The sequence below is a fragment of the Semicossyphus pulcher genome, unplaced genomic scaffold (assembly GCF_022749685.1).
Source record: "Semicossyphus pulcher isolate SPU_LCO1_2020_fin unplaced genomic scaffold, fSemPul1.0.p SCAF_19, whole genome shotgun sequence".
In the NCBI taxonomy this organism is placed as follows: Eukaryota; Metazoa; Chordata; class Actinopteri; order Labriformes; family Labridae; genus Semicossyphus; species Semicossyphus pulcher.
The window spans coordinates 13,026,272-13,050,165 of NW_027211692.1; the positions used below are offsets into that span (position 1 = coordinate 13,026,272).

Sequence of the window (23,894 nt, forward strand, 5' to 3'; positions counted from 1 at the left end):
AGATACAAGGCTTCAGCATGTAGCTTTGAAATAAGGCAAATGAATTATTCATACATATTTTTTCCATATGGTAGTTTAAATCAAATCACAGTTTACCCAGAAGGAGATGATACATTGTAGGTCACAGGGAGCTAGTATGGATATGAAACTACAGATGTTTACATGACTCACTGAGGAGAGCCTGCTGCTGGACAGAGTTAACCTCAGGTGAGGCTTTCCTCTGCTGTTCATGAATCAGATGAGTCACACCTCACAGACGCAAGATGCGGAAATAAGGTTGCAACATTCCAAAGATCAGGGAATATAACGTGTATAACGTGTCTATCAATCGCTAAAAGACGAGATAATTGGTTGGTATTCTGCAGCTGTAATTGAAATGATTTCCCCTTGAGGTCGCTCTCTCCCTCCTCCTCTTTCTCCTCAGGTCCCTGCAGCCTCCTGCTGTCCGTCTGCATCTCCTTGAAAACCTTATCATCTGAAGTCATCGCTCCTGTTTTGCCATAATCTGATGTTCATAGAGGGGGTGTCAATTGAAGTAAAAGCTGAATCACCTTGTTTTTTATGGTGACATCTGGCCACTTCCAAACAATGACGTAATCTCCAATATTTTATAACGATATTTATTTTTATTAAAATATTGTAAATATAAGACTATGACCATGATTTGTGTAAATAGGACGTATTATTGCGTGATAATAGTTTAATAATATGCAAATTGGAAATTATTTATGGACAAATAGTAGTGCTATTGTTATTTAGACACTTATTTCAACTGTTTATCAAAGTAAACTGTCGTTTTTACAAATAACCGATCGTATCAGGACATTTCTGCATGTTTCTCCGGTTTTTGTCATTTAAAATCTGGACTGCAGCAACGCCTCACGACATCTCTTTTTTTTTTTTTTATACCCACAATGCCGTGCGGTGGGGGTTGTCGTGTGCGTGCGCTGCTTGTGGTGCTGAAGCTGCGCGTGCCTCGGAGCTTGCTACCATAGAAATCCACACGAGCATCCTTCCGCGATACGACCAGAACGACGACTCCGCTTTTTTCGACGGTTGGAAAACGGACTGTTGGGAAATTCAGGATGTTTCAGCCGGCTGTTGTAGCCGTATTTATCTCTTTATAACTACAGGTATCTTTTAAATTCTTTTTAGATATTCTTGAAGCACAAATTAACAAACCGGAGACGTTTCTGAGGCTGATTTTTTGGCTTTTTATCGAGTCTCGTCGTCTCTCCGGTGCCGCCGCCTGCTCAGCCGTTTTTGACACTCAATACCGCATCCTTTATGCACAGCACGCTGCTCCGGTCCTCCCCAACAAAACACCCGTTCGTGTCCGAGCATCATGGCCCGCTCCAGCCGCTTTCACTGAGAGACATGGAAGCCAAACAGCACCAGATAAAGAGCCTAAAAAGCTACCCGGAGACCGGTGGCCGGAGCCTGGCAGCGGCCGCCGGAGTAGACGGCGGCGGCGGGTATCGAGCCGGTTCAGCGGAAATGGAGATGGAGGGGAAGATCCAGAAAGCCATTGACTTCAAGGCGGAGGGTCACCGCTGCTACAAGGAGAAGAAATTTCGGGAGGCGATTGGCAAGTACCACCGGGCTCTGCTGCAGCTGAAAGGGGTTCATGTAGTCGACGGGACGACGGGCTCCGAGGTCAACCTGCTGAACCAAGCGGCGGCCAAGCTGACCGAGGAACAGCGGAGAGCCGTGGAGAGCACCGAGATCGAGTGCTACGACAGCCTGACAGGTGAGAAGCACCTTTACATCCCCACATATCACGTAGACCTCCGTTGCCATGAAGTAGTACTGCTGACACCATTGTTCGTTCCGGTTCATCGAGTTTACAAGCTAGCTAGCAGCCCGTAGTATACTGCAGGGGAAATAAAACTGGTGTTAGCTTATGACAATGCAGGAATAAAAGTACATCGTGCTCCTTCAATGGAGAAGAGGGGGGGATGTGTTTACTATCTCACCAAATTACCCATTATTTAGCCTAGTGTCACATTCAATTAACTCATCCTATCATTCCTTTGGCATTTTTTCATTTTGATTTTGTCATGCTACTTATAGGCTCTGTCAATTTACGTGCCTATACTTTTCATCCCCTTCCTACTGCATCCAAGGAATTAAGAGACAATTAATAAATAAAGCCAAAAGCAGCATGTCATACACGTTTTCATTATGTATATATGAGACAAGTTCACCAAGCTCTTGTATTGTAACATCAACATTTCATAAGGGGGTCTGAGGTGGGAAAACGTCCTCTGAATCATCTGGTGGGTGATGTAAGCCTGTGTCTAATGGCACCACTTTGCAGCGACTTTACTACAGGGTTAACTGAGAAAAGCTTAACTCATTGCTCTCCTTTCACTGTAGTATTTACACCATGTACTACACTCACTTAATGTTCATTTGCTATAACAGATTATTCAAGGATCTAATTTTACAGAGAGTGGTCCAAAAATAGGCTTCTCCTGTGCTCACACGCGCGTCAAGATATCGGTATATCGTGCTTTATAAATATGTATCAGTATATCATGAGAATTATTTGAATGTAGGTCTTGTGGTTATTAATTTACATATTTCAACCTAGCTTAATGTCATTTATTTTTAAGTGAATCATCAATGATTTATCTGAGTTCATAGTCATTCAGCATCCAGCATTCAGCAAGAAATATGTCTCTTAAGTGTTAATTTAAGCAACAAAATACTTCCAATCATGATTTACTGCATCAGGAAACACCCACAGTGTCGTTACAGTAATACAAGAACAGCTATAATCCTGAATATAGTGCCCAGCTTTGTTGTGAAACCGTAATTGTGACTACAGTATGTGCCCTATGCAGTGTGAACAGCAGATCATGATGAACGTTGACATCCAGGAGGGGATGATGAACGTGCACACGGGCACTACAGCGGTTAGATCCCATCATTATTGTACCTATGAGACATCATATGTGAATGTTGTGTCATGTTTGTGGCATGACTGGAAAGAAGCGGGGGATGTTGTGTCTCGTTGCCAGCCCGGGTGCTACCCAATCAGCCTGCCATGATGATGCATTGAAGGTCGCCTCGTTCTGCATGGCGTTCGGGGCCTGTCTGGAGCCTGTAGGGACACCACTGTGGCGTGGAGAAGAGATGGGGGAGGGAAGGAGAAAAGGAGGGAGCAGGAGTAAGAAAAGGAAGGAAAAGGGCGGATTTTGAGAAGGACAAAGGAGTAGATATGTTTGAAATGACAGAAGAAGAGAAAAGGTAAACAGGTAGAGTTGTGTAAGAGAGGAGAAACAGGTGAGGAGAGGCATAGTAATGGAGAGGGGAGAAGAGGGGGAGGAAGGGACTGCTAGCACGCGACAGGGTGCCATATTTACCATGGCAACCATCGCTGGGCCTTTTCCCTGTTTTCCCTGTGGTTTTAATACGAATGAAACCCTCCTCTTACTGCCGCTGCCTCAAACAGAAGTGTGTGCACCAACACACTGGCACACAAAGAAACCTCACTACATCCAAGAAGTCTATATTCTATACTCATGATATCTGTGTGTATGTTCTCCTTTCTGTCATGTTATGTTTTCCCCCTGTGACTATAAGCTAAGAACAAAAAAAGTACTCTCTGGAATTAGCTTCTTTTGTGATTAATAATTAACTAAATATCTTTATATATGTACTCTGAGATAGGCTATGTTATCGTCAGCTCCCATCCAACTCTGAATATCTCAGCACAATTACACTTTCACAAACATGGGGTGCTCAGGGGTGTCAGAGAACGTAAAAAGTCACTGTTAAATCATAATCAAGCTAACTCTAAGGCTATTGTGGTCCGTGTTGACCCTGTGTGTGATTACGTGTGAAACAAAATAGCTTTTTATTTTGTAAAAGAGACGACAGGTTGCCTTTTTTTTTTTAAAGAACAAAACAAAAAAACAACTGTCGCACCGGCTGAAATTAGGTAGTGACTCACTGAGTGCATGACGTGAAGCAATCCAGCTGCAGGTCTTTGTCGTACGCCTCCACCTGGTTACCCAGAGTCCCGCTGGGCAAACGTTGGTCACCGTAGTTATGAGTGAGCAGCTGCCGTTTGATTGGCCGGCTGTCTCTGGCTCTGACGCATGATTGGAGAGCAACGGCAGCACTGGTCGCACGTGTGAGAGTGACTGCTTGCGTGTGTTTATGTGTTGTGTTTTTATGTATCTGTACAAGTGTGTGCGGACGGTGTTGTGTTTGTCTCAGCATTCACAGCTGCTAAGGGGATGTGGAGTGCTTTCAGCGCTGTCCTCTGCTGACTTTGGTGATTTTGTCAAAGTGTTTTGGTGTGATGAATGTGCTTTTGTGTGTTGATGTGTGTGTGTTTTCTCATCTTCTTGACTTTGTTGTAACGAGGGCAATATTGCATTTTTGGAATAGATTAAGTCACTCGAGTACTGTGCTTCAGAACAATTTATAAGTGCTAGTACACCACTTCAGTATTTCCATCTTGTGAAGTTTTCTACTTCAACCCGCCTACAGTTCAAAGAGGAATATCTACATGTATTTACATTTATTTTACAGCTATAGTAAATAAAGGTTATGCAAGTTTTAATTTACACACAGCTGGTGCAACAGGCTGCTGGTGGTGTTTTGTCAATCACAGCAACTTTGAGAAAATGTCGATGAGTGAGAAGTTTTTACTAAGTGCTGAGTAACTCTTCCACCTGCTCAGTTCACTGCTACAAAACACAAGATGGGAAGATGTAAGAGGAGAAGAAATATGATAGGAGGAGAGAGAGAGAGAGAGACTTAAGGGACGTGATTATTAGAGGAAAGAGGAGAGAAACAGAGTAATAAGTCTCAGAACCAGTAAACTTACCTGATTCTGTCAAACAGAAAGACGATCGGTAATAAATGTCCTATTTGCCAGCCTTCTTAAAGAGGCACCCCAATTTGTGTCCCTTTTTGGCTGTATCTAAATGGGTTACACCACCACCACCGTCTGTGTCTGTCGCAGTTCACAGTGCTGCAACATGTTGGCCAGAGGCGGACTCCCTGCCCATCCGCCTCAGTCATCCATCCGCCCACCACAAGCACACTGAGAGGCACATACAGAAATAACAGATGTGACTGTAGTTTGTTTGCCCTTCTTCCTGATATTGATCATGAAGAGGCACAGAAGATAAGCTTCCTGAAACCAACTTGTAGCCGCCGGTTAAGAAGCTAAAATAAGTTTGAATGACTTTAAATATAGCTTAAAGAATAATATCCTGTTGTGAGAGCGATCATTCTGACTTTGCTCGCTCTGATATCGGCCGAAAATCTCCCTTTGTTCTTCCTGTCCGGCTCAATCTGTGAATGAGTCATACGTTGCTGCTTTAGGAGAGGCACAGCAGGAGGGTTCAAGAGTGAAACTGTTTGTTTCGTAACACCAACAACCTTATTTATTTAGCTGCTTGCTGTAATGATGATCCAGCAATTAACACCCACTTGTCACATTTTAGAAAAAGTATCTTAAAACACTGGAGATGAAAACTGCACACTTTTTTCACATTGCCAGTTTACAGTGGGGTTTTGTATTCACATTAAGAAGCAGCTATGGGGTTGGACAATTTAACCTGAATGAGATGTTCACTGACCGGTAATGAGCAGTCAGTTAACAAACATTATTCCCACTGGAGCTGCTGTTGTAGTTTAAACCACAAATCTTATGTCAATTTATGTAAAATAAACTCCACATTCAGATATAATTTGCCATTTACAAGGAAATAAAATGTTAAATATAGCCACAGGTGCAATTACTGTTCAGCTATCGTTGCATGTGTATGCTAACTGCTAGCTATGAGGAACCGAAAGCATTTGGTAAGTCACCGTGAGCTGATCAGTTGAACTGCATAATTTTCTGATGTCAGTCCTCCTGCTTCCTCCTCTTTTTCTGACTCAGACGACTCAAAGAGCTGCACGACGCTGATTGTCACATGCACCGTCGCTGTGCGCAGAGCCAGACAAATGCAAATCGAAACGAGGCCGATGTCAATCAAAAGGTGATCTGCCATGCCCACACAGTCTTGAGAAGTGGTCTAATGAGCAATATCTGAGTGTTCATTTTCACTCTGATTTTTTGTGGATGCTCAAAGAGACTTCCAATTTCGCTATCAAACGTGTATTTTACTATTTAAAGCCAAACCTTCAGAGATTATAATGTGCAAAATATGGATTAGAGCACTTTTAATAAACAACTACACCACCACATTAATGCTTTTGAATGTGTGTGACAAAACACTGTGATCTGTATCTGTGTACATTACCTGAATAAAAGGAGTGAGGGTCAATGTAAATGCCAGAACCAAAAGCCCTTTAATTCCCTGGTAATGCAGAGAGCCTTCAATCAGATGTTTTCCATGTGACATAGGCACAGATCATGTGTTAATACCAGGTGGAAACGTGTATTCAAAGCCCCGGGAACATTTCACTGAGGCCATCAATAAACTTTTGAACCATGACGTGCAATTACAGGCCCGATATGAAGATTTAATGAGCCTGTTGGTGGCATCAACATCTGTTCATTGCTGGACCAGAAAATAAAAGCGCAGCCTTCCTCATCAATCCTAACCCATGCAGCTGTAGTGCTATCGCTGCACTTCCTCACCAGCCACATCACAGCCTTTGAACCCAATCTCGGGCAGTAACACTAATATGGGTTGATATCACCAGTCCGCTGTAACCCGCTGCTAGTTAACAGTCAAGGCTTGCTTACAAAAGCAGAACAGAACAGAAAACTCCCGGCTTTCATCTCCTGCCAGCTCCGTCAGCGGGGGACGTGGCGGAGTGCGTGAGATAAAGGCAGAAGTAGAGATGGAGTATGAAAGGAGATGAAGAGAAGAATCGTTAGATAGAGGGGTTAACATGAGAAGGAAGGGGGGTTGTATAAGTCGTTGAGAGAGGAATAGGACATGCCTGGTGCTTTTGTGAGAAGCAGTGCGATATGCAATGTGCTCGTAGGAGGATGGAGGAGGAGAAGAGATGCCGAGGGTGAGAAGGGGGATGGGGGGAGGTTTTGTTGCTGATTTTCCTCCCTCTCTGTGTCTGCTATTGGAGGGGTGGATGGAGCGCCGTGTGCCAGGGCTGCAGATGGCATGGCATTGGTATGACTGGCACTCCCTCTACTGTACCACTCACACTGTACTCTCCACTCTGAGTTACCTCACAGATGAGAGAGGGAGAGATTTGGAAGGATGGGGGAAGGGGAGTAGAAAAGATGCAGTGGCTGAAATGGGGGGAGGGGGTAAAACCAAGGGAGCGGGAGAAACTGGACAGAAGTCTTAAATATGAAGGGATTATAGGACAGAGGAGGGAGGGTGTGACTGCGAAAGAGAGTGACAAGAAGGGAAGGAGAGGACCTCGATGACCTCTATGTAGAGTTTTTAGAATTTTTTTTATTCCTTGTGTGAGAGGAGGATGCTGGGAAATTCAATCCAGACCAAACTGATTTATATCAGAGGCCTGACAGGCCCCAATGACTCCTGTCACAAGAGTAAATAAGATTCAGTCATCTGTCAGGGAGAAAAGGAAAGAGTGGACAGGCGAGGCCTCAGGGGGAGAGATGGAGAGGGAGACAGAAGAAGAGGACACGAAGGCAAGACGGATATATTTTTATTTTGCTCTTTGTCTCATCTATTTTTAAACTGAAGCTCTGTCAGCGTTCGCAAAGTTGGGACAATTTCAGCTTTTCAAAAAAATTAAGCCAGTTAATCAGAAAACAGAACATAGTGATCCCACAAGAACACAAAATCAACACAGTGAGGAACAACACAAACAGACAGAATAAAAATACATGCTCACGTCAGAGTGAGTAAGCATCACTAAAAGTTACAATCATTACATGCTGATGCTGAGCAGAATTAATGTTTATCACCTTAGATGAAAGCGTGCTAGCATGCTAACATTAGCTTTTTAGCAGTTTCAAAGGTAAAATTCTCTTTAGCTTCTCGTCTAAAGTCATAAAAACGGTGTTGCTCACAAATTTGAGCACTTAATAGTAGGTGTATCAGTAGGTCACACTGTAGGTTGAAGATGCCTGCTTTCAACATATTGACTTCAGTAAACATACAGGAAATACTGTATTTGACCTCATATATACAGTCGGTAACCAGCTTGGGAAGGAAATTAAATGTTGCATTCAAGCACATTTGACTGTAATACAATCGTCACATTGTGCGTACAAGGCAGGGTTTTATTATAATGCTTTTTTGTCTGTATGTATGTGGGTGATTTTTTAGTTTTTGATGTGGACTGACAGTATGAAGAAAAGAATAAAAGGAGAAGTGCCTGTCAAAGCTTTTTTTAGTCCTTAGTTGAAAGTCATGGCATCAGCTGAGAGGAAACTAAAACAGATGCCCTTTTCTGACACCCTCAGAGAGAGAGAGAGAGAGTGAGAGCGAAAGAGAGAAAGAGAGAGAAAATGCTCGTGGATGATAAACGGAGGAATGCAGAATATTCATCCTCTGTAAGCCATCAGTAATGAGAATTTGCCGAAGCTGTTTGTGCATATCTAACACCCATGGCTCCATGGACACTGCAGAGTGAACCAATTGGCTGTTTATATTTATCCTCCGCGCTCCATGCTGATAAAGAGCCATGTTGGTCACTATCTAAGCTCTCCCCATGCAGCCTGCTTTGGCCTGACACTGAATGCTTCATTACGTGCACTGCCGGGGGTTGACATTGAAAACTTGTCAGCTGCACTGAGATGGAAAAGGCTTTGTTGAGCTGTTTTGCTGATGCGGCGCTGAGGAGGTTTACCAGCACTTTCACAATACTGTGTCTTATTTTAAAAAAAGGTTAATTATAAGAAATAGATTAGGAGATAAAATGTGAAATCTACAGCTGCTTTTATCAAGACAAATTAAAAATGAGTTCTTGTATGTGACATGGGTTACCTGTATGACCTCACAGATAATAATCTACATGCTTTGCATTGATGTAAAACTTTAAGGAGCCTTAAAACGTCTTTCAGAACCGAGGTCAAGTTTGCATCGAAAAGTAGCACAAATTTGGGCAAAAGAAAATACAGATGCATGCTTGCATCTACGACTGTTCTGCAGAAATTTGGAGTTTGTTTATTCGGATAAACAGCTGGTGGCAAAGGGTTCCAGAAGGATCTCGCTTAAAGGCTCACAGACAAAAAGACAAAGTCAATTTCCAAGCAAAGTAACACCATGAGGAAAACATTATGGATACATTTAATATAATGTATTAGACTTACATTGACAAACTTGGACGCCTTAGCAACTTCATCTGAATCTGACTGTTCAGTGAGATGTTGCGATATAATTTTTGCTGATTCCGATACCTAGATTTAGGTATGGGCTGATACCGAGTAACCCAGTGCGATAAAATATTTTTGGAGGAAAAAGACTGATTGCTGACATTTGCGACTGATTTTTAACCATAATAAATTATGGAATCAGATCGGGGCATTTAAGGCAGTATCACGAGCCAATACTGAAACTGGTATTGGTATCGGAACAACTGTACTCTTTGCTCACATGTTCACAGTATCAACGTAATCGTCCTTCTTGTTTTTACAGTGTGTCCACTGCACAAACTGGTCTTAAAATAAGGATGATACAGATCAACGTGAGTAAGCTGTGATCCGTATTCTCTACCACTGGATGGTCTCATGCTGTATTTCTTGGCAGCTGTTACTAGTCTTTAAACACAACATGCTGCCAACACTCGGCTGTATCATTTCTTTAGATTAAGAAAGCTCATGCTTTAGCCATTCATTTTCTCCAGGCACTTTGCAGAAAGGTTTACTACCTCGCTGATTACGTCTGACTCCATTAGAGTCCGAGCCAAACCATTTGGCACTTTTCTCTGTTGACCCTTCTACAGGCCCTCTCATCTATCTCACAGCCAGTCTAATGCACGGAGCATGTTTCTCACAGCTATACTGTACATACATTATCAAACAAAGCTGAAAAAAAAGTACATTAGTGGATCAATAACAGCAAACAGCGCCTTTGTTTGACTTTACAAATACTTCCTGACGTGTGGTCGGAGTTGATAGAAGCAACAGAAGACAGAAGCCAAACATCTGCAGAGCTGAAGGCAAGACTCTGCTCAGTGTCCACACATGACATCACCAATTAGATTATAGCCAAGCTAAGGGTCACAACGAAATTATGTCTCAGTCAGTGAGTTCAACTACAGATATAACCTCAATAAAAGTCTCTTTTATGCTTTATTAAACTGTATTTATCTACTATTTGAGCGCCTGTTTCAACTCAAGAGAGAGAAAGTAGCATAGAAAGCCCTGGATCCTCCTTTGGCCCTCAGACACAGACGATAAAAGTATACAAGTTGTAATGAGTTAAATTAAATCATAAGTTCATGAACAGTTCTTCATGTTCTTGATTAGACTCCAGAAACCCCACAACGACCCCTCACCCTGACTACCGTGGGATTATAGTACAGCTTAAGTTGTGGAAACTGTGATGTGCAATAGAGAGCATTAAATGATTTCATCTTGGGTGAAGTCATAGAGATGATAGCTTCCTCACTTGTATAAATATTTAAGCAGATGAGCATTAATCCTGAGTCAGCGACTATTTTAGGAGAGTGGGACAATGCAGGAGGGGCCAGACGGAGCAAGGTAGGAGATGAAACATGGGACGTCGAGCAGGTTGACAAGTGAAGAAAGTGGCTAATGTCCTAGCCTGACTGTACGGTTATATTTAAAAATCTCTGTCTGCCGTGGACCAACGTGTGCTCCTGCTGGACTAAATCCTCTAATAAACAGTCTGGAGAGTGGACTAGTTGATCCTCCTATGAAAAGCCTCCCTGCGCTCCTCTGCTCTCTGTCGGATCTAACAGAATAATCGTACTACTTTACCTTCAAATCCCGGATCAATGTTGCACCGTGTGTAATCCATGCAAATATGTTTGATGTACCAGCAGTGTCCAGGCAGTGTTACGAGGGATGCCTGCTGTTTTTTGGAAGGGGGCAAGAGAAATGCTGTGAGGTTAACATTGCAAATGTAAGATTACCTGAGAGGGGGATATTTTGACATTTCTTGGAAATATAGTTGTTCAATTTCTTGCCGAGGCTTAGATGAGAAGATTGATGCCACTCTCGTTTCTGTCTGCTAAATTTATCTACTAGCCAGCTAGCTTAGCTTAGCATTAAGACAGAAGCAGCTTGTCTGGCTCTATCTTCATGCTAGCTGGTTTACACAGTCTTTCAGCACAAGTTTTAATTTTTGCACTTAGGTTTTTGTACAGATTAAACAAACTAAATAGTCATATAGTTTTCACACATCGTTCCAAGATGGTTGCCCTTGTCTCTAACCTCATAGTCACATAACTTAAGAAGCTTAAAAAAGCTACACCGCCGCGTTTGAATTCATTAGCAGTTTATTGACATGTCAAACTAGATAATCATTGCAGCGTATTGCCCCTTTAAAAATCTTTAATAATGTTAAGTGCAATAATAAGTGCAATATTGTATTTTATTTAAATGTTATTGTCAGAAATGGAAACTTTGATTTTGTAGCCAATAATTCACAGCTTTTGTTGACACTTAAAGTAAGGGATATAGGGAGTTTCATCTCCCACTCAGAATTACAACTAGCGGTTGACAGGCTAACTATAAATTTAGCCTTATTTGTGTGATATAGATGTATGATGTCCAAAATCAGACAGTTTTCTCCCCAGATGCACACAAATTCACATCTCAACCTTTATTATATGAACTATATACCAGGGGTGGGATACGCGATGTGTGGCCCACGATAGTGATAATATCACGATACAGCGATTCTGCGATAATTGCAAGACAATCATATAATGATACATCTTGATAACTGATTAATTTGGTGCAATTTGGTGTCAGTTTAACAGAATTTGACACAAACTGAGATGATGTAAAATAAATGTACAGAACTATAGACCAAATCAGGACTTTCTCAGTTTCGCCAGGAGTCATGAAGTAGTGCAGCGTAGTCACAGGGAAATCTGTTTAGAGCACCATATATTTGTAAATTAAAATATCGATATTTGGCGCTAGCCTAGCAATAATTATATTGCACTAGTTGGGACGACGATATATTGCCTTATCGATATTTAGTCCCACCCCAGCTATATACTCCCTAAGTCTGTACTCCTCTAGAGCCCTCATTCTCATTTAAAGTAGTCAGTGACTCATTTGTACGACTGGTCCCGGCACATTTCTGACTACCCCAGAGGGGCCTGTGGAGGCCTCTGAGATGCTCACAGTCAAACAAGAGCGAGTAATTATGAGCCTTTCTTATTTGACACCATATGGAGCGACATCAGTCTTCTGCTACACTGACGCACAATCAAAAAGATCATGTGCACCACTTGTTTTAAGTGACAAGATGAGCTTTGATCAAATCTGTGTAATAATAAATCAAAGCAGTCATTGTGTACATTTCCTTTATTTTTTTTTATTCCTTATGTCGCATTTTGAGTGATGAAAGAGACACTAAAATACTCATCTGCTCCTTTATGGGAGTGACAGCTTCCTCTAATCAGCTCTGGGGTAAAAAAAAAAACGTCAGCAGCTTGGAAATGAGGTTTTCAAAATAAAACGCTTACAAATTGAGACACAAGCACAAAACAGAAAGAGGATAAAGCAGCTGGTGGCAGGTTAAGGTGGAGCTAGTGCTGTGTCACGTCAGTGCAGACAAGCCAGGAGCCGTAGCCCTGTCCCTCTCTATAACAGAGGAAATGCTTTGGGTGGAGCTATTCTTAGTGGGCCTGGAGAGAGCGGCTGCACTGTCCTAGAGCTGTGACGTCAGTGTGTTGCTCAGAGAATGTTTGTCTCTGCGAATAAATCAGTGTAAATGTTGTATATCTGTCTGTGAAGGTGAGACAGTGACGGGTGAGAGGAGTAATGTAGGGTGGAGGACCAGTGAAGGACGAGGGTCGAAGATGGAGGCATGCGAGCGGGAATGAGGACTGCGTGTCTGTGTGAGAACACCACCGAGAGTGATGGGTCTCTCCGTCTGCCATTATCTTCCCGCAGAACTAATTACAAGGTGATGGACAGCAGACTAATCAGCAGGGCCACGAGTGGCTCTAAAGTAGCCGGATCGTGGTGTTGCGCCTGGTGTGATGAAGAGGGACAGGAGAGGAGGGAAGAGAGGGATGGGAGGGGGTCTAATGTGGGTCCAGAGGGAACAAGAGGTGATGTAGAGAAAGAGAAGAGGAGTTAAAAATGTTCCGTACAGATATTCTGTCATTGTTTTCCCTCAGCTGTGTCTGGATTTTGTTGTCAGGCTCTATCTCTGTCCTCTCTTGCCCCCCTCTCCCTGTTTCTCTTGTCTTGTTTCAGCTTCCTGCCTTTTCTTCTCTCTCTCTGTCGCTCAAATCTCTCTTTTATTCCTCCCAGGCTTTGGCGCTCTGTCAGCCAAATGAAAGCGAGTCTCTGTGCAGCCTCTGTTTTTTCCGACATGATGCTTCAGGCAAAGCAGCGGGGTTCCTTAGCATGTGTTAACCACTCCCACTCTCCGCACCTCTCTTTCGACATTCAAGCACCAGAAACGCACACATTCACACACTCGCATGACGACAGCGGCCTCGCACCTGTTGGGTTTTTTTCTTTGGCGAAGAAATCCTGTTACATTTTTTAAATACTTTTTTCCCCATTCATTCCCAATTTCCTGTGTTGTGTCTTCTTCTGCCCTCCTTTATTCTGGCAGGAAGTCAGAGCTCCTTCAGACAGAGAAAGAGATGACACTGACACTAAATGGTCGCTCACAAAGCCAGTGTCCCCGTCTGCGCTCATTCCTCTCTTCAGGTCCCTCATTAAGACAAATCTATCTTGTCTGCACCACTAATTTCCTTTGTGCAGTCACATCCCATTATACCGACGCTCTCATTTTAACATGTACCCATAAAAAGCCGTGGGAACACGGCGTTTTTAATCAAATACAAAACCGGCAAGACAAATCAGATTTTCTCCTCTCGTCGGAGGAGGAATTGCGTCTCACAGAGCGAGGAGTGGAAGTTCAGCTGAGCTGGCAGCGTCTCAGGATCTTGCTCATGGACATTAAAAGCAGCAGGGATATGATGGACTGTGTCCTTAATCACAGTCGTTCCCAACATTTTTGGCTTCTGGCTATGGCTGCAATTATATTTCTGCTTAATTGCTTTTTCATTTTGTCTAAAAATGTTTTTAAAAAAAAAAGTAATTTCCCATAGCCCGAGGTGGCATCTTCAAATTGCTTGTTTTTAAAATCAATCTGTTAAAAACCCCAAGATATTTATTTTACCATCATATGAAGTACGGTAGCGAATCCTCACTGTGAGAAGCTGGAACTGGAGATTGTAAAGATTGAGCGTTGACTGAAAAGAGGTTGTTTTTCTGTTTATTAGCTATTTCATTAAATGGGGCGAGCATGCGAGTTAGTTCAGGCAGGCAACTCTGATTGATGCGTCTGTCTCCACAATCACCTGACACAAACACTTCCTCCCACTTTGGCGGCCTATTTAAGTTGCGAGATTTCCAGTCTCTCCCTCTTCTCTGTCATGGCCACCGCTGCCCTGCACCAGTACTCCACCTGTGGGCTCTAACTAGGGTTGTTTAATATATTTTCCCATCACTCCTTAAATTTCTGCACGTTAAATAAATCTGGGAGGAGTGATGAGGTCGGAGCAGCTATGTTCTGCTGCTGCGATAAACATTTTACAAACATGAGTAAATTTCAATTCTAGCACCAAGAAAAATTCATAATTTCTGCACGTCAACCAGATCCCTAACAAATGTGTTTGTTTTAGGTGGTAAAACTTGAATGCTAACTGCAGGTATGTGACTAACCTTGATCTCTGACCTAAGAGTCAAACATCATGTCGACCATAACATCCCTGTACTCCACCACAATATGTAAACGGCACACTGCTTCCTGTATTAGCACTGAATGTTGGCATTTGAAGTTAATCTAAGATGGACAACAGTTTAATGGGTTGGTCCTATGTTTGCAACCTGTTCAGCAAAGACTGTAGTCTTTAAGTGTTCCTCTCTTGCTAATCGTGTCACATCCCCTCCCTTTTATCTTGCAATCTCCTGTCTGGAACCACCGTCATATCTTTCTATTTATAACAATAAAACAGGACACAGAAACAGGAACCTTTCGACCATCATGTCTGCCTCTCAGAGACTGGGACGTCTCGGCTCCGGTGATTTCATCGTGCTTTATTTTATCGGGCCTCTGTCTGTCTGTCTGTGTCCCTGCCCCGCCTGCTCCCATGATCCCGTCATTATCACACCCTTAATGCATCTCACCACACACTACATTTCCTCTGGCACGCCATCCATCTGCCTAATGGGCCAGAAGGGGTGCGGCCGGCCAGTCATCACTTGTGCACACTGCTTTTGTGTTTGTGTCGGTGTGTGTATGTACAGTCATGAATCTTTGTAACCATTGTGTGCATCAAACCGATCATTCAAAGTCGTCCGTTTGTGATTCTGAGTGTCTCTGTGTTGTGTTTTGTCAAGTAAGATCCATCCTGTGTGCACGCCCAATTGTTTGTTTGCAGCCACCTGTGTTACTGTGGATATGTGGGTGCCTCCTGCCCATGCGTATGAGCTGTATGCACTGTGTGTGTGTGATGCCAAGCCTGTGTATGTTTCTGTGTGAGTGCCAGTGGACTCTCTAACTGCGTCAGCCATTAAGCCATTATGGACTGTAACTGAATCCTCTGAAAGCCCCGCTCAGGTCCACTGCTGCAGGGCGAAGATGGATAGGCGTGTGGAGGGATGAGAGCAGTCAGGCTGTAGCTGGACGGTTGTGAAAACAAATAGAGGAGTGGAGTCTGTGTAGACTAGAGAGGTGTACGGGAGAGGTAGAGGGCATCTGAGGTGATTCCCACTGTAGGGAAGAGCGAAGACGGGAAACGGCGTCGACCTTGCAGCTCCACTCCGGGCTGAGTCACGAGCGGAAAATAAAAGGATCACCAAGGCTGCATCTTATTATTGTGTGCGTCAGAGTAATAGTCACGGAACACATTTTTATTATCTAACAACTTTTTCCCAATAAAGCCAACTTAAGGGGTTTAACAGGAGTCAACAACAACAAAAAACATTTTTTAACTAACTAAAAAGCTAAAACATTTTCAAACATCTCATTTTTGCCACGAGTATCCAGAGAAAACAAGATTGTAGTGCACCAATTCAGCAGAATAAATACAGCTTTGCAGGGTCCTTTAAATGTTGGCTTACCCATGACTGTATATATAGATGGACGACGCATCTCTTTCCCCCGTGATAGGCACTGCCATCTTGCGATGATGACGTCATTTGGAGCCAGAGTTGCGCAGTAGAGATCAGCAGGTGGAGCTACCATAGCCACTAACCAAAACACACACTTAACCTACAGACAAAAACAGCAAAGATCCCGCACGTTGGTGTATTTAACAGCTTCTTGTGTTGGTCTGAAGCAGACGCAAACTTCAATGACTGCAGTGATTGTTTTAGTTATGTTTCCTCTCGCCGTTCCTCCTCTACTCTGCTAATCCGGAACAGATCGGCTGCAGGAGCCGTATTTGTCAACAGAGCTGTCAATCATCCTTTTTTACAACTAATTAAAACTAAACTAAACGCAAAAATGAACACTTGGACGTAAGTCAGCATGATAAGAACTTTCTATAATGGCAGAAACCATGTTTGAGAAACACTCATTTGACGTGTATTTTGATGTAGTTTGACTCATGTCCCATCTGTTAACATGGAGGAGGCGGGCTTTATGACCTATGCTGCAGCCAGTCAGCAGGGGGACTCAGAATGTTTTGGCTTCACTTTTCAGGCGCTGTCATGTCGTCCATCTTTTTATACAGTCTATGATTCTGACATGTCACAGAATGAGGGGCTGAATTCCATTTAGCTGGGCCTTTTTTTGTTTATTTTGCTGACTACCTAATATGATACTTGAGTTGATGATGCACCTTTAGACTTGGCAGATTTCGAACCCTGATCAAGTGTTTACATGCTACAGTTACCTGGTTTCTATCACAGTACTCCTACTTACATATCAGGGTTCTCAAACAAAGAATATGATGCTTATATGAGCAACAAAAACATGATGAATCCTTCCCAAAAAAAGCACATTGTAACCAGGAAACTTGCATATGTTATCACACTCCCTGTCATTGCTTACTGGCACACTTGAATAGACGCTATCGCTAGCCATCCTAAATGTAATGGGTTTATTTACTGTGAAGCGGCATGCAGTCTGCTTTGAAAGGCCTACGTCCAGGGAAGTTAAAGACATGGGCATATTATTTAATTTTAATTCTGATTTTAGCATAAATTTAAGGAGAACATCAAGAGAAATAGTGGATAAAGGCCAGGTGTCTCTTGAGAATATTCAGAGTAATTATAACACGATGTCATAGATAATAAAGAGTATATTTAAAAGGGGACAACGGTTAAGGTGAAACAGTTTAATAGAAATAGTATACATGTAATTGTGCTCATCTCCAGAGAACCATCCCCCCATTTTAATTGCATGTTGAAGATCAAAGTTCACGTGTACAGCTGTGCGGCTCGAGGCACTGACACAGAACACCACGTGCCGCCTGCATCTACCAGACACACGTGCAACTTCAGCCACTAAATATCAAAACACATTGATTGTTATTGAATCAGTCCGTCCCCTGATGTCCACCATGAATTATTTAGTGTTGTGCACTTGGCTTGTTGACGGGCAAGGCCAGACCATCTACAGTTTGTCTCCGACGTTCAGGGTGAGAGGACACACTCCTCGCCCCTAAGTCTCCAGGTCTCACCTTCTCTCCTCCACTTCAGCGTCACCATACACAAACCCCCTCTTTCTCCTCATTCTACTGCAGCCGTGTCCCTCTCCCCTCTCTCTTTCTCCGTCTCTCACTCCTGACTCACCCTGCCTCCCGGCTAACAGCGCCTGACTCATGTTATTCACAGAGCTGTCTGTGTAACAAGGGCAGACTCAGAGGAGGGAGGGAGGGTTAAAAAGGAGTCAGAACAGGGAGGAGAAGGGCAGAAAAAGTACAAGAAGGGATAAAAGGGAATATTTTTGATAAAACCTCTGATAGAATAAGGCACTGCAGGGAGGGAAGGAGTGATGAGATAAGAATAAAAAAGAAGGGAGACGTGAAGAAAAACCTGGAGTGCCTGTGATCGCCAGAGGAATAATGTTTGAGTGATCAGATATCTGATCCATCAGCAAGCTTTTAAAGGTTCGGCCGACGAAAAGCTGCATGTGTGTGTCTTTACTAATGACGTTACTCCAACCTGAGCAAAGTGCTGCTGCAGGACACATCGATAGGCCTCATCGCTACGATGAAACTCAATTTCATGGCGTTTTTGAGCTTCAGGTTTAGATCTCTTATCCTCCGTTCTGGACTCCTGCGGAATCTGCTGCTCACTTGATCTCTCCGCTTGCCCTTCTTCTCTGTTCTCTTCTCTTCTTACAGCACATCTGCTAAGTCAGGGGAATGAGGCTTAAGCATCCTCATAGTGTGCAGTCCATCATGCTCAGGCTGAGTTTCCCCCCATTCTTCTATTTTGCATGTAGAGACATTACTCTCCTGCCCCGGGGCGCAAACTGCTTGCACAACTTTTTGTGTCTTCTGCACACTGTGAGACATTAGTATCGCCTATTTATAGTCGGCTCACTGCCATCCCGAGGAAGCAGTGTGGAGGCTAAGTTTCACCATGGCTCTATTAAAAGGCACAAAGTGAGATGTCAGCGAAATATCCCCGTCTTTGTTTTACCCTCGTGGGACTTACTCAAGGTGTTTGAGCAGACAAAATCATTATTACCATTATTACAATGCATTTTTAGGAATCGTCTAACGTGTCCCCTCTCTCTCCTCCTGCAGCGTGTCTGCTGCAATCAGAGCTGGTGAACTACGAGCGAGTGAAGGAGTACTGTCTGAAGGTGCTGAGCCACCAGAGAGACCACTTCAAGGCCATGTACCGAGCCGGCATCGCCTTCTATCACCTGGGTGACTACGAATGTGCCCTACGCTACCTGCGTGACGCCAAGAACCGCGAACCCACAGGTGAGAAGAACTGTGAGATAACCAGACATGGTTCTTTGCGTAGGTACCAATTGGTCATGTTGACAACTTTATATTGATTTATGGATTGTTTTTTTTCTGGTAATTAATTGAGATTGACGAACATGGAGGGAGATTGTATTATACTATGAGCTGATTCAAGACTTTTTATGTTAAATTTGACTACTTGTAGGTTTTCTCCCACAGCATTATATTCTTTTCAGCTTAGAGAAGGCTTTAGATTTTCATGTTGGAATAAAAAAGTTGACTAAATAGTGTGTGAAAAGTAAAATAATACATTTTAGACTTCCTGGTTCTGGCTAGAACCCCACGATAAAAGATAAGAACCCTCTCGGGTTCATTGCTTTCATTACATTTCAAACCCATTGCATGTATCCTTAAGACCTTATGATAAACCTGTCGATGCCTTCCCATCCTCCATCCATCAACATTTGCAGGGTTGATTTTTAGAAAAACTTGCAGCCACATTTTCTTGGTAATAGTCTTCTTCTTCCCTGCCTTTGTTGGCGCATTGCTGCATTTCTTCAACAGTGAAATAGCACGGTGCCACTGGCACACTGTGTACCCAGTGTTGGAGTTGATGGCAACACAGTGGGAAAGTAACATCTGTTCTCTGATGAGCCTTGTGCACCATCGTCAACACGTTTGGCAGTTTAAACAATTAAAGCAAGCTTTTATTGTTATATCAAATAGTGTGTGTACATAAAGGTCTGTGTGTTTTGCCTGCAAGGCTTCATGGGATTATTTGTTGTTCTTCTGTAAAGCACATTAAGCTAGGTGCCTTTCCTTTCCCCTTAACATTGGATACCATTTTGTAAGTTGTGTTCTCACAGGTTGCTGGTCACATTTGAGACTTCTCTTTATTAGACATGTCAATATAGAAAATAATTGACTCTTACTTCTGGAAACCTGGACCACTTTTTAGCTCTGTAAGAACCAAAGTCATCGCAACACCTCCATTTTTCTAACATAAAAGAAATTATCTGCATTACTAGAGGAGATTGAATTCACGTCACTCCTTCTGTCTCCATCACAGACACCAACGTGCTGCGGTACATCCAGCTGACGGAGATGAAGATGAGCAAGAGCGGACAGCGGGAACGAGAGAGCGGCAAAGAGACCCAGGGCTGACCCCTCGATCCTTTTCGCCCTCCTGACCCCTTGACCTCCGACCCTACAAGCAGTCCCTAAATCGACCCTCCCTCTCTCCGCCTCCTGTATCGACTCCTGACAGCAGCACAGCCCCCGGACAGAAGAGACAGACCCCGTTCACCCCGCCAGCGATGGAAACCAACAGGAGACATATCACAAGCCGTCTGCAAACCGACGTTCCTTTCCCTTTCTCTTCCCTCTTCTTCTCCCTCTCTCTCCCTCAGGTGCTGTGCTTCCTCTCCCTAGATGCAGACAGTCGAGCAAACATAAAAAAAAAACAACAAAAACAAGGAAAATGCTGTATTATACTCATAAGAAACAGTCGATGTGGTGGACTGAAAAAGGAGCTTCAAAACATACATATGAATAATGGACATTTGCGTGATTTAGTTCATGTTTTAAGGACATAAAATGCATTTTGTTTCTGCTTTTTTGCTCTCTCTCTCTTTCTGCCTTCTCTTCTCCGTCTGATTCTGAACTCTTCAGGAGAATTACCAGGGGGGTGGGAAGCTTGACCACACTGGGAGGAGGGTGGGGGGACAGTTAGGGGTGTGTGTGTGTGACACATATCAAGACCATAGCCCAATTTGATTGTACATCCTTCTCCAACAGGGCTCACTCAGACCCCTTACCCAGACTACGGGACCGACTAGCACGAGAAATCCTTCATCGAGTAGAGAAAAGGCCTCTACGCTTAATCCATCGCTCTCTTGTCTCACTTTTCTTTCCTTGAATCTTAGTTACTGGATTTTTTTTTTTCAATTCAAGGGCTAATTCAATTGTTTGTCGTCTGTTTTTAGGGTTTTTAAATTGCTTTCGGTGTTCATCGTACTCAGTAGTAAGTAATCGGTCGTTTATAGCATCCGTGCGCGCAGCAAACAGACACAATACTCCAGCGGTTCTTGCTGTTATCAGGTGTGCTAATGTGGATCTGTCTCCAATCTGTTGCCCCTCCTTTATAGTGTGTCGTCGTTGATGTTGTTGAGACCACAAAGCCCCCTCCTTCCTTCCTCTCTGCTCTCCTGTTAATGATGTCACAACGGAAAATAGCCAATAGGATCGGAGCTTCATCATGGAAATCCACTCTAAAGTTTCGCAGCGAGAAACACTTTAACATTTCTAAACGGAGGTCCAACCTTTTATCGCTAATGCTAAAGACATCGATAACACACGGAGGAGTCTCCGGGCCGCCGCGTGAGTGCAGGGAAACAATCGCACACATCTGTCCTGGGCCCCGGCAGTCTAGACCGCCACGTTTTAGCACTCAGCTTTAGGGCTGCTCAACAAGAGCGTGCCGTTTGAGATTTCTTCCTCTTTCACTTTATCTGTGCTAAAGGACAGATAAACACAGCATTAGCATTAGACAACACTATGAGGATATAGTTTGTGGATACACATGGCTAGCTGTCAAAAGATACATAGATAATTTGCTTCTCTTGTGACTTCTGAAGCTGAATCATTGATAATGCAAACATTGCTTTTATGCTAGCGTCACCACAGTCTGTTCTGCAGAAGGTTGACGATTTGTGAAAGCATGACCTGAATCCCCCTTCTCTCTGACGCCATGAAACTGTTTCCCCTCCTGCATGTGACGCGCGGCTGCAGAGAGTCACTAGAGATGTATGGGATAGGGATTATATCTGCTCTATTGCTTTTCGTCATGGCATGCCGCCACACTGTTTGCTCATGCCTCTCTTTTATCTATTTTAAACACAGAAGGTGGTGACAGCCTGTGATCGCAGCAGTAGAAGAGGTATCAAATAAATCTGGGGGGGAAAAAGGAGGTCTTTAATAAATTAGGGTCACCTTCTGCCTCGATCAAGGTGAGAGATAAGAAAGAGGCAACTCTGCTTGAGAAATACAAAAATTGGTGAGAGAGGAAATCAAAGAATTATGCCGTAGAAGATTTCCCCTCCCCGTTTTTTCCAGTGACCCGCTAGGAGGTAAATAGGGACCTAAGTGTGTCAATGGGACTCTGGAGAGACGGCACCATGCGTTGAGGAGACCGGCATGATACAGAGAGGCTCCAGTGGAGGGAGAAGTAGGCCACCGTCAGCCCCAGTAAAGCAGCTGCAGCTACGAGAGAGACACAAGATAAACAGAGAAGTTTCGAGCTTTAAGATTTAACACCAAACGGCTGAACGTATGGGGACACCGTAGCTTAAAGCTACACGATTCCTGAACATCTCATTCACAGTTTTCACGCATTTATCTTAACCTGGCTGCAGAGATTTGCTCTCATGCAGTCCACATGTTTTTGGTCATATAGACCACATATATAAGATGTTTTTCAATATAATTACTAAGACTAACACCACTCTCATGTCTGTACGCTAATATGAAGCTACAGCCAGCAGCAGGTTAGCGTAGCTTAGCACAAAGAGTAGAAACAAGGGGAAATAGCTAGCCTGGCTCCATCCATTATATCTTGTAAGCGTAATCTGTACCAAAGCTGAGGTGTAAAACCACTTTTGAAAATTTGATGCCAATAGGTACTTGATCAAATCCCACGAATCAGTGGTTTCATTCTTAAAATAATGTCATATTTTAGAAACACACGATTTTGTTAGCATCACTCAGCTAAAAGATGAGACGCAGAAGCCTTCCTCACTCTTATTGTGCCTCTCTTCTCCTCCTCTCTTCCTCTGGCGTCCCAGAGGAAATAAATCAACAAAACAACAGTGAGGAATGGCACCTGCAGGCTCTGTCTCCATGGCTGCCTGGGCTGAGTCTACTCACCCATGGGCCCCTCGGGGATCGGTCTCCTCCCGTGGTCCTCTCTCCACGGCACCAGTCTGCCATCTTGTTTTTGTCTCACTGCGCTAAGTCATTCTAGCTTAGCATGTGCTGCGGCCGTCTAGGGGATAGGAAGCTGCACATGAAACAGGTTCATTTCTGGCTCATCAGTTCTTAATGGACAGAGCTGACATGCTGTCTGTGCAAAATAGAGACGTCTGATGTCGACATCAGTGTAGCTTTGAAAACAAACAACAAAAAGCACAAAAAAAGAGACAGAAGAGTCAAACTACTGGCTGTGTTATTTTTGCTCTTTTGCTTTGATGTCATTTGAGGTAAATGTTTGTCAAATGTCAGAGTAGTTTTTGTGAATATATGATACAAATGTACAAAAAAAATTACAAAATGGAAAGTTTTATGGTCGTGAAAAGCTTTACTGAATTACTTTATCAACAGAAAAGAAAAGCAAGAGATAGAAAAGAGAATTCTACTAAAGCTCCTCCACGGAGCTGCTTTGTGACTGTGTCTGTATTTGTTGGTATTTCTGTTGACGCCCCTTTTCGTCAAAGGGATCCAGAACCGGCTCGGAGTGCGTGCAATGCCCTTTGAAAACCCCCCCCCCTCCCCAACGTCGGAATGACCTTTGACCCGACTGGTCTGTTCCTGCACAGTAAGACGCAGGAGTGGATGAAAACTTTGAGTGACTCGTACCAGAGCGCAGAGCTGCTCCTCACAGCCACAGATCTCCATCGTGCGTTCATGGAGAGAAACAAAAAACAGACATGAAGCTGGTCAAAGCTATGACTGCGTTTTTGTCTCGCCTCGCTCCCAAGAGGCCTTTTTCATTCAACATCCAAACATCACAGGCCTCCACCACTGGTTTTACTGAACTGCTAGCCCGGGAATGCACTACTGATTGGTAAATGAAGATTATGAATAAAGTTTCAAACAAA

At 43.4% G+C, this 23,894-nt stretch overlaps 1 protein-coding gene across 1 annotated transcript; it reads left to right on the top strand.

Moving 5' to 3' along the window:
- The first annotated feature begins 1,006 nt into the window (after nucleotides 1-1,006).
- Nucleotides 1,007-23,894, top strand: ttc9b (tetratricopeptide repeat domain 9B). The gene is made up of 3 exons (XM_069668723.1): nucleotides 1,007-1,750; nucleotides 18,853-19,035; nucleotides 20,090-23,894. Exons 1-3 carry the CDS (start codon nucleotides 1,288-1,290, stop codon nucleotides 20,182-20,184), a joined length of 741 nt encoding a protein of 246 aa, XP_069524824.1. The 5' UTR covers nucleotides 1,007-1,287; the 3' UTR covers nucleotides 20,185-23,894.